The sequence below is a fragment of the Chlamydotis macqueenii genome, chromosome 17 (assembly GCF_036417535.1).
Source record: "Chlamydotis macqueenii isolate bChlMac1 chromosome 17, bChlMac1.mat, whole genome shotgun sequence".
Taxonomy (NCBI): domain Eukaryota; kingdom Metazoa; phylum Chordata; class Aves; order Otidiformes; family Otididae; genus Chlamydotis; species Chlamydotis macqueenii.
The window spans coordinates 10087000-10098409 of record NC_141572.1 but is presented as its reverse complement, the minus strand read 5'-3'; the positions used below and the strand labels follow the sequence as shown (position 1 = coordinate 10098409).

General features: G+C 41.2%; 1 protein-coding gene across 4 annotated transcripts in view; it reads right to left on the bottom strand.

The window, feature by feature from the left end:
* CLTCL1 (clathrin heavy chain like 1) overlaps positions 1–11410 on the bottom strand; it is a 36861-nt gene continuing 25451 nt past the window's right edge. The window contains exons 21-34 of one of the 4 annotated variants that reach the window (XR_015260400.1): positions 10738–10930; positions 10103–10260; positions 9843–10007; positions 9304–9411; positions 8785–8952; positions 8549–8698; positions 7601–7732; positions 7146–7256; positions 6431–6601; positions 5408–5629; positions 4693–4713; positions 2353–2428; positions 1850–1984; positions 1–1331 (exon numbers count right to left, since the gene is read on the bottom strand). Coding sequence is in view for 3 of the 4 variants with exons in the window: in XM_086761285.1 (XP_086617411.1) it covers positions 1216–1331; positions 2353–2428; positions 4693–4713; positions 5408–5629; positions 6431–6601; positions 7146–7256; positions 7601–7732; positions 8549–8698; positions 8785–8952; positions 9304–9411; positions 9843–10007; positions 10103–10260; positions 10738–10930 (1791 nt within the window). In the remaining variant the exon portion in view is untranslated. The remainder of the gene's footprint in view (positions 1332–1849; positions 1985–2352; positions 2429–4692; positions 4714–5407; positions 5630–6430; positions 6602–7145; positions 7257–7600; positions 7733–8548; positions 8699–8784; positions 8953–9303; positions 9412–9842; positions 10008–10102; positions 10261–10737; positions 10931–11410) is intronic. The other 3 variants (XM_086761285.1, XM_086761288.1, XM_086761286.1) reach the window with 3 other exon arrangements.

Here is an 11410-nt window from a genome sequence, read left to right as displayed (position 1 = left end):
TACTGCAGTTTTACATTTATAGTTGGACTTTCATAATATTCAAGATTAGCACAAGATTCATAACCATAAATTATACATTGTTATCTAAGTACATAAAACGTTAATGATACATGTATTTGAAGAGTGGCACAAAGTAATAATACATCCCTGTTGGCATTCTCAAAGAAAGAGGTGGTGATGGACACACCATTGATACTACTGCAGCATAGCAGAACTGAATCCCTGCACCCTGTTCACTCAGGTGGTGCTGACTCTGCCCACCAGACAGGGTCAAAGCATAGTGTGGCAGGAAGCCAATGCCAGAATCATTTAAAGGTGCAAATAAAAGTCAGGATTATGGCCCTCCCTACTGCCTCAGTATTTTAACAGTGCGTCCCCCTCCCTAACCCTGACACTGTGCTCTTACATCTCTAGTACTTTGGCAGCCCATGCACACTCCTGTAATTCACTTGCCACACATAGCTGAGGTTTCCTTTAGTACCATTTAACGTCAAGTAACATGCTGTCTTCTTGTTAAACAAAAAGGATCTGGGAAGTGTTTGCTCTCTGGCATGAGAAGATTTATTTTCTTCAAGTCTCAGATCTACTCCAGAAAATATAGAACAGACTCCAACAGCATTGAACCCCAATAGCATTATTGTCCAGAAAAGGAAACTTTCCCCAATATTCCTCTAAACATTCAGAGCACAAATATTAGAAAGCCCATTTTCTTTTGCACATAAGACTGCAAATCAAATGGGGTCGTCAGATGTACACAAGCTCTCAACAATTCATTATTAACGAGATGCTTCACTGAGTTGTTAACAACCCTGCTACTTCAGTAGCTTCAGCTAAAGCTTTAACAACTTGGTGCCAGGCAATTTCCCAGCTGCCTTCAATGGGCTTTGCAAAAGAAAGAAAAATATGCTCTCTTCCTCCTGGCCTCAAGCAGTTATTGCTATATGAGTTAGTGAAATAGTGCCTTAACTTCAGACAAGAGTCTCACAATGTCATCAACAAAAGCTGCCTTTCAGAGGTTGAAATGTAACCGGACAATAATCAATAAATAACAGTAACAGGCATCCTGTTGAAGTCTCCTCACTGAGCCAGGCAGCAAGTGTGTTCAGCCAACAGAAGGTCATCTGTGCCTTTAGGACCATTGTACACTTCTTGGAGAAGTTAAAAAGGGACGGGAAGGAAGAGAACAGAGAGAATGAAGGTCTGTCAGAGAGCTAGTTACATATTGAAACCATAAACAGGCGGCTGGGTGAATCCTGGTGCCGTGTATCCATATGGGAAGTTTGCCTGGGGAGGTACTGCACTGGGGCCTGCTGTTAACATCAACTGCTGGCCTAGAAAAGCACAAGAAAGAGACAGTTAGTTTAAGAACCCAAGCTTCCCTAATGCTAGCTGTACTATGGGGCAGGATCACGAGGCTTAAGCTAAAAACCAACCACCGTGCAAGCATACACTAGCAAGTCACACTATTACTCAACATGTACCACAGAGTGGGCACCTAAGCCATCTGCTCTTGCTATTGGAAAACTACAAAAGCAAGGCAGGACTCTGAGGGAAGGTGAGTACCAGCTGATTGTGAGGGCATGATAAACCCAGCTTGTTTTGAAGAGACCATACTGAAAGCCAAACAAATTGATACTATTTAACCCATGCATGGTCAGAACTGAAAAGTAAAGCAATTCAAGCAAATAGTTAGGTCTGTTAGGTCTCACAGTCTGGAGAGTGCTGCAAAAGGCCTGAACATACCTTGAAAGATTTGTCTTCATCACTAGGAGCACACATGCCTCATGCATATGTTAAATTCAGGTTAACATTTACATCAGACAGTGAACCAGTCATATCCTTCCCTTACCAGCCACTTCTAGGTGCTTGTTAGCAGAATGCCTCTTCAGAAGGGCTTCTAAAATAGCAGCACGCTTGAGGACAGCCATGGTTTTTTGGCTGCTTGTGTCTTAAAATGGGTGAGCTAGAAAGCCAGTCTGCCTTTCTACTTGGAAAATCAGAAGGCAGACACATTCCTCTTAGACAGGAATAACAGGAGGAATTTGCATGCTCTGTTAAGTTATTCTGGGGGTTGTACACACACCTTGGTATTCCCTGTCCTGTTACCATACCGAAAGACTAGACCTAAACTAGAGTTCTGAGTTATGTAAGAGGAGCAGTACTTTACCTGAAGAGTAAAAGTACTGCGAGATGTCACTTAAACAATTTACACAGTTCATCTAGCAGAGACAACCATTGTACTATCTAGTTGAAACCAGTTCACTTTGACTGGAGGCAGTCATTTAAGTTACCTCCACAGAGAGAGACCAGAGTGGCAATAGGTAATCAATTAAAACCAAGTCTTTCACCTACCAAATACTATTGGAGTGGGTTCAGTTACTTGTTCCTCTTCTTTTCTTAGGCTCTCAGAAGCATCAAGTTTATCCACCTACATTGAAGTGAACAGGAGATGTATGAAGGCCTTGCTTATGAACTGCACCATTGTGTGAGGCTTTTCATGCCTGGAACCTTAGCTATCAAGTGTTCCTTTTAGTAGTCTGAGTTGGAGACTACAGAAGTCTGCATGTTCCCAGCCAGCTATGTGGTAAACCTGCCTTCCCAATTGCTTTAGGTTTATTGCAATAAACAATAGCTACCAAATGCAGCTGAGATCATAGCTACCTTCAAGTGAAGCACTTTTTGGGGCCCTGTTCTAGTCACTGTTAACTCTATGACCCAGAAAACAAGCCCGTGAGATTGTAGTTCCAAGCATCATCTCAAATGGACCTAAGCTACACTTATAAACCTGCAATCCCTCTCCCCTTCAATAAGAGCATCCAGATTATTTGCAAATATTCCAGACCCATGAAGTTTGACCTTATCTAGGACTACAGCCTAACCTGGGCTGCAGAGTACTGGTTTAACTGTATTAGTATTCACATCGGCTCCTTTTAGAGGAAACTCTAGAACCATCATGGAAAGCAGTCTAGTAGTACCAGCTTTATACAGACCCTAATGTGCCAAATAAAGGTCTGCTCATGCTAAACACCTTTGTGAAAGTGCTACGCTCTCACAAGTTCAGGAAAGTTCAGGAGCCCTGAACACAACTTTGAATTGGAGATCAGGGGAGTAATCTGAGAAGGCAACAGTACCTTCCTTCTCTCAGGTTTAACAAGTTCCATAAGAGAACCATTGAGACTGAAAACTGCAAGGCATAAGATAACCCATACCCACACAGCTTCACATCCAGATACAGGCAGTACTAACATCCTGGGCAAACCTACATTTAGCCCAATGCTGTATTTCAGCTGCTCCTCATCTTCCCCACTGCAAGAATCATATCTGGTCTGAGAAGTGCCGGAGGAGGGGTCTCTATTATACTTAGAGATGTTATCTAGACCTGGTGTTTAACAGTTTCCTGGACTTTCGTAATTTGAATTGCAAACTTCAAAACTTGAGCGGCAATAGGTCTTTAAACAGTTCATTTATAGCTGTCAGCCTAATAGCTCTTCAGGATAACACTAAATACTGGCATTACAAATGCTATATATATTACTGTGGATCAAAGCAACTGAGAACTACCAGTTGCAAACTAGTTATATTGCTCTGCTTACAGCCTGGGATTCCCACTCTCTTTGATGAGACTTTCCTCTTTACTGCCCCTAAAGCATGAAGGAACTTCGAACAGAAGTGCAGTTACTCCCTCTGTTGGAGAAACAGCAAGCATGCCGAGAGGAAACATCCTGAACAAGGGACCACAGCAGCTCACCAGGAAAGCCTAAACATCTGTTTGCTTTGCTGCCTAGAAGTAAAGTTGTTCAAAAGGTTTTCAAATGACTGTCACCATACTTTGTGTGCCTGGCCCCTTCTGGGATACAGGCTCTGTGCTTTAACACCTTCCGATGCACAAAAAGATAAGTTCTGGAAGACATACATACCCTGATAAACTAATCTATTCCTCTGTACTTTTGAAGTTAGTTACATGACAATTTTAGACATACCACATTTATAAAGCCCATTCTCTAATTCCATGTTTGGCAGTTAATTCAACAGACTAAATTAGTTCCACTGTAAGCCACTTTCACCATGCAGATTTTCCTTCTGGCAAGTTATCCCGTATTTAGTACATGTGATTACTTGTAAATCCAACCAGCAGTTTAAAAATCACGATCTCAAACCTAAACCTCACACAGAAGAGTACAGGCAAACTTGTGTGGCAAGTTTCTCCTCAGCGGAGTACTAGGAGGAGGAGTTTCTGTGCAAGTACTTTCATCATACTAACAGGCAAGAAGTTTATAGAAGCTTTATGCTACTATTCAAACATATCAAGCCTCAAATATTGCACACTTCAGTAATTTACAGCATAACAAGCAATTTGCACTTAGAACACATCCTGTTATGTGGCAACTGCTTTTGTTTACTTATGAACAGCATCCTCCCTGCCACAAGGTATTTGTAATACAGTGAACAGAAGCCCATTCAAGTCATCCTCAATCACTCGCTTCTGTTTCCCACGAACAGGAGCAGAGTCTGGTTGGATTTTCAAGTTGCTGGTGAAGAGTTATCCTTTTAGCATTAGAAAGTGAACAGGAAATGAGTTAGAGCTAAATTACACTGCTCTTCCGGCAGAAGCTACAGCTACATTCCTGTAAAAGAATCCTAGGATATTGAGGGACACAAATGAACACAAAGAGTTTGAAATCAGAGTGTCACCTTATAGAACAGCCCATCAACCTGCAAGAAAATTCAGAGGGGAACACTTAACATGACTGATTAGAGGCAACCTGAAACAGTCACTTCTAGATTACTTATTTTAATGACGTTCTTTACTGTGATGTCCTATGCAACCCTAGAGCCTTCAAGGAATTTGCTTAGTACCTTAGAACTGTTTGAGGCAAGCACTTCAGGACTACACATGATTAGAGTCTCTTCTCTCTCATTTCAGAACTAGCTATTGGTATTAGTATTGTACAGCCAGACTACACATCTAAAGTTCTGTTTTCCATTTTTAAAAAAATAATCTTCAGCAGTCTACTCTTATGACTGATGTAGGAATAGCGTGTACTATTACTCAAAAGCTACACTCTCTGTAACAAGAAAACAGAGTACTTTCATAGTTACACAAAGTGAAGAGTGATACATGTTGTCCTTACCAAGTTTTCAGCTTCATCAACTATGGAGTTGCTCTAAAAAAGCACAGTTGCTCATATCCACTGTTAAAAGCAAGAGTTAGAGCTCTTTCAAGCCCCAAGGTATCTACTTATAAGTTTTCCTAGCTAGCCTGAAGTGATTAAACACACAGAACTTGAGAGAAGACTTAAGTCTATGAGGAACAATATTACAAATACATGCAAAGAGCCTTGGTTTGCATAATGCTAATCACCTGGCAGACTACAAGTCTTAACTTTTCAGCCTATGCAATACTCACTTTGGTAAGGTACTCTCTCATCACTTGGATGAAATAAGGCATTGCAAAGTCCATGATGTTATGCCTCCATGCCAACTCAAGGACTACATCTGGGTGCAGCAAGTCGTAACACGTGAAAAGGCAGGCTGCAAAGCACTCCTGCTTGCCTTCTTCCAGGAACCACTGAAGCAGCTTCTCAGCTAGTTCTGCATCTTTGGACTCCGCAGCATACTGCATAGCATCCTACAGAAAAGAATAACAGTTAAGCTTGACCCTTGCCTGTCAGCATCTTGCTCTACACCTTATGTGCATGTTATTGCTAACTAGATAAGCCAGGTATGTGGCATACCATGAATTTAGTCTTTAACAACACCAGGCATATTCTGTAGGAGCCAAGCTACAGCCCATACACTCCATTAAGTCCTCTGATTTTGAGGCAACCCAGATACTTGTATTAGCACTATCCAACAGGCTTTCCTTAAGTGTTTGAAGTGACCTGATGAGACTTTGCTTAGTTTTGTAGATTATCTTCTTTGCTTTCTGGTAACCCACCTACCTCACCATTAGTATCTAATGGTTACTACAGAGCAGAAGAGATTATAGCATCAACTGCTTGCTACGTGGCAAGCTAGAGGACTATTTGCCAGCTCACCTAGAGTAGACAAAACAGGCCCACATGAACTCACTACAGGCTTGAAGACTACACCACTGTAAGAATGTTGCATTTGCACCCTTACAAGGGCATAAGTCTTCAATTTTATGGGGGATGTTCTGTAATGATATGGAAAACTCTACAGATGCCATCAATTGATATAGATAGCTCTCAGAGTACAGGATAACCTTATGAAATTAGATTTAAGATACGCATTTGAAATTGCAAACACATCTGCTCTAAGAGTCTTTCCTTAAACTTCAAGTGAAGGGCTAAGACTAATTAGAACTCTAGATTTGAAACTAATGAAACAAATTCAGTATTCAGGAGATCCACGCTTCACAGCTCAGACTTTTTTTTGGCAGTCAGGGGGAAAGGTTGCATTAACTCACCTTATACAGACGGTCTTTCTTACATAGCTCCACACTCTGTTTCCAGCGGTTGTTACCCTTATACAAGTACGCTGCGATACGCCTAAATTCAATTAGTTCATGCTTTTCCAGACGCTGAGCCAACGTTATATTATCAAAGTTGTCATAGGCATCAATGGAAGCTCTCAAACCCTGTTTGAGAGAGAATTATTACCTACGCTTCTAGATGGTAGTAGGCGAGAATTACAGTAGAGAAGCATCTAAGCATGATGCACAAGTGTGAGTTCCGCCAGCTGGTTGTTGGTACTATAGCTACAGCTTGTTTACCCTGTGTATTTCATGCATCTCTCCAAAAGATGATTTTTAACAAAGCAAGATGCTAACTTGGTCATACTGACTTCACTTGACAGAACAAAAATCTAGTTACCTTAAAGAGCAGCCGACAAGGCCAGAAGCAAATCTGTTTACAGAAGTGTTGCCCAGTAGAGCACACAGATGATATTGACCTTCGTCAAGTTTGTTCTGAGAAAAAAAAAACTGTGGCATCTGCTTTGTTTGCAAGTCACCACAGTGTCTCAAGACTCCTGCATGCAGAAAGCCTGATTCCATCCCCAGTACCATTGCATTACAGAAGTTGTCTTACTCTTTGTCAGCTGGAGAACAACAAAATGATGGTGTCTTTGTTGGAGAAAGAGGAGTATCCCTCAGGCCTAACCATCTCTTTCATGGGGCTCACCTGGTAATCTTCCTCCTCTGTTAAAAGGTTGTTTAGAGCTTCATTAACTCCTTTGTTGTTGTGGTTCTGGACTGAACGCAGATAAGGCTTTACTAGAAGTAGCTGATTAACCTGGAATTAAGATTTTCCAACACAAGATTAAGGACACTCATTCTGACACTTCATACTTCTGAAACAGGTTCCCACTCGTAATAACAAGAGTTTGTGCTTACTGTCAGGACCCTTCAGATAAAGCATCTTGAACTGTCAGAAGCAAAACCGAAACAGCCTCCTAGGCCAGTTGTGCTAACTCTTACAGTGTTTCCCGTACCAAGCCAGGATTGGCCTGCTTCTCAGTCCTTTATACTGGAGGCAAAGCTACCCGAGAGATGTCAACCCTTTCTTCCAGCTATGGACTGGAGCGTCTTATCTTGAGTGAGAGGATTTCTTGTCCATCCACCATCTCCCAAACTCACCTTTGAGAAAAAATTGACTGTCCTAGTGTGATCCAGTCGTGGAGATAATACAAGCAGGAGATCATTGATCAGCAGCGGTTTGTAATCTAAGTAGAACTGTAAGGCTTTGTAGTACAGCTCCACATTGGCCACCTGCATGGTTAGACATTAGTTAGTACTGCAAGTACAATTAAGCCCAAGGCGTTTAGTTCAGACACTTAGCACAAAGTTTATCTGACTCTGAAATAGAAGGTAAGGTTTCTTTCTAGAGGCCAGAAGTGTTATACTTACATGCAGAACTCTTGTTTAATTTTATGACTGCTTCTTGTACCATCTGCTTCCAGATAGTGAAGCCACCAGGGGTAGTAAACACCATTTCTAATCCATCCACAGTTAAGACAGCCTGGCACAGGTAGCCCACAACAGTCGATGTGACCATTTGCTGAACTCCTAAAGCTAGTAAAGGCTGTAGCCTTAAGCAGTCTTTTAAGTTTTTACCTTGAAACCCCTAAGACCAGGAATACATTCACAGTCTCAAATATTGTCTAAACTATTAATCAATTCACTATTCCCTGCTGCATTTGTGGGACTGCCCACCCCCATTTTCACACTGAAACAGCTGGAAACATTTGCAGAGATCTTTCAAGAACAGTTACAGCCTCAGAATAAGACAGCACTCAGCTCAGAACTATTAAGGAGGTTATGCCTCTTGCTTGTGACCTATAATCCAGAGCAGTCTCTGAAAACATTCTGTGCTAGCTGCTGCCACTCAGAATGCGCTGCACAGCGAAAAAAGAGTATAAGATTAGATTAATTCTTGTGCTAAACTGATTGGAAGTTGTTTCAAATACAACAGGAAAACTGCATAGTAGATTAAGCAAACTCATTTTCTAAACAGTGATTCTGTTGTGCATTTTTCTCTCTGCTCTGAAGGAAACTTTCAGCACTTGGATTCATTTAACTAGTTACCTTGGCAATTATGTCTTTAAACTGCCCTTCTTTCCAGGCATCAGTGGGATGATTCATCATAGTAATTATTGCATTGTCATACTCCTCATATTTGTCATAGAGGAATACAAGTTCTGCCCAGAGATGAGCCTGTTCTGCAGCTCTGAGCACCTGAAAAAAAAAAAAAAAAAAAAAATCAGTTTGATTCACTGACAGCTTCCCACCTTCACTTGCAGTGTAGCTACCTTACCACATACCTTTGGAATATTAACTCTAGACCAGAAGAGCTCCAGATGTTCCCTCATTTTCTGAGGCTTGAATTTGGAGTATAAGATGGCGAGTTCAGTAAACATTCCCATGTGAGCACGTTCTAGGCCCAAAGCAGCTTCTAAAAGGGCAATCAGTTCTTCAAAGTAGCCACGATCCTGGATGTTAGGAAAATAAAGATTAATTGTAAATTCATGACTAAGAGGCACTTAAAGCTTGCTAAAACGCATATGTACTTAAACTCAACATGCTTTGTTTTTCTCTCACAATGAGAGTGCTTAGATTTGTAAGACATGATGCCAGTGAGGCAACAGAACTATCGAAGGGACAGTGAAAACAATCACCCTTCCATTTGCTACAGAAAAATATGCATGCAGCTATTAGGAAATGGAGATGAATGAAGAATTAAAGATCAGCCCCACAGGATACCAGGTTGTATCTGCTAATAAAATGGTCACAGATAAAAGTATGCTGTCTGAAGTCTTCTAGGATCTTAACAGGGATCTAACCTGATAATAACTAATCAGCTCTTCAAGTTCATCAGCATGGATGACGATGTGTAAACCACAGATCTGTGCCAACCGGAATTCTTTTCCATCCACACAGGCAAAGCATACCTGCAATGAGAGTTAGCAAAAAGTCAGTTAACAGGGCATTACTACAATGCTTACTTATCTCCTTATATTAAAAAGGGAAAGTTAATTAGCAAAGCTTTACCACATTTGAGGCTCACATACAGTTCCAAATAAGTATTTTCTGTAATGCTTGTTCTAGAATTAAAATCAGTGCCATTGATTTTAAATTGCTTTGAAATTAAGCTTTATTATCTCAGGCAAGGGGACAGCTTATAAAGCCACAGACATTCTCTAGCCAGAGACAGTTAGGAAGCTACTAGCAGAGCTAATTGTAGATAGTTATGAATTAACTCTTCTTTAATTCCCACAATACTGACAGAGCAGGGGAGTCCAGCTATCCTCTAAAGCCACACACTGAGAAGCAACAGTAGAGCATATTCTGCTGACTATCAAAACCCACAAGTTTAAGTCACCTCCTTCCAAGTCCTTGTGCTGTTGGCTTTGCGACCACTGTCCACTGCTGCCTGATACTCTCCAAGGTGCACCAAAGTAGATGCCAGGCGAGCAAAGTTAGATACGTTGTTATAGAGTAGTTTTGCTGCTTCGTACATCCCCTCTTCATAACAGCGATCACCAACCTGGATTAGGAGTCCAAGATAAACAAGAGTAACAGCAAGAATCAGGAGTCAGCTAAGAAGCAAGTCATACACAGGAACTGTGGATCAAGACATACCTGTTGTATATGCGCATTATTAGGGCCACTAATGAACTCCTCCAGTTCTGACAGACGATTTGTTTTTGCCAAAGCAAAAATAAGTTCTGTCTCTACATAAGACTCTCTGGCCTTCTTCCTCGCCATCTGTAAGAACTTCACTAGGTCTTCCCAATTATCTGGAAGAGAGAATAGATATTAAACACCCTCTGTTTAGTCACTCTGTTATCATTCACCTTAGGAACAGTTTTCACTCGTAGTCTCAAGGCTCTCCTCCAGCATGACACTAAAATGGTTGCATTTGAGTTAAGGAATTCTCTGCTAAACACTAAGTCACCTTCATGTAAGGTTGAAATTCTTGCAGCTATTCTACCTTCCAGGTGGCAAGCAATTCTGCCACATACAGCTACATAAATACATTATGCTTCGCTATATTTTAGCTAACAATCCAAACTATCTCCACAGGAAGGTCTGCCTTTGGTGTAGCAACACAAACTTGTTGATAGGAATCTCACTAATTCATCGATTCCATGTACTGACTGCTCCCACTTCCTCTGAAGTAGAATTCACAAGTCTCAAGAAAACCTGCTGCTCAATGTAGATGCAATAACCTCTCATATACAAACAATCTTAAGTTTGAGGATGCTTTGCCTTACCATTTCTATTAGCTGCTTGAACAACTTCCATGTAAGCAGATGGATCATCTGCCTTTATATAGGAGTCAATGGCTTCTTTCACCAAGTCCTTCTGGAGCTGTGCTCTGGCTAGCTGGCTCCATACTGCTGGTTCGTTACATCTCTCTGCAAACTCATAAGCACGGTCTAAGTTGCCAATGTGCTCGATCAGCACCTGTTTGAAATCGAAATTGCAAGTTAAAAATCAAAGCTTTCTAATACTGTCCTTTTAACAGAACTCTTCAAGTGTATACGCTGTTCTGTGTAAGCAATACGAAGTTAACTGCTTTTAGAACAGCTGTTTCTGTCTAATGAAGTAGAGGCAGCAAGAATAAAAGCCTTGTTGCTGTTTCTCCTCTGCCTTACAGAAGTCAGTAATGCTGCCCTAAAGACAATGCCTAGTAGCATTTGCCTCTCCCGCACCTTTCAAGTACGAGTCTCCAAGGTAACCACTCTCAATCGCACACACCTCAAGCATGCAGGGCAACACCTCAATTTTTTTTTTACTACTTTGACCACATCAGCTTCTGAAGTAATTGTTTTTACTTTGTCTTGTGTTCTTTGCACATAAACCCACTTGTCCTTGCAACTTCACATCACATGGGAACTGTACTCTGAAGTCCCAGTTATTTAAGTGACAATTGCTCCTTGAGAA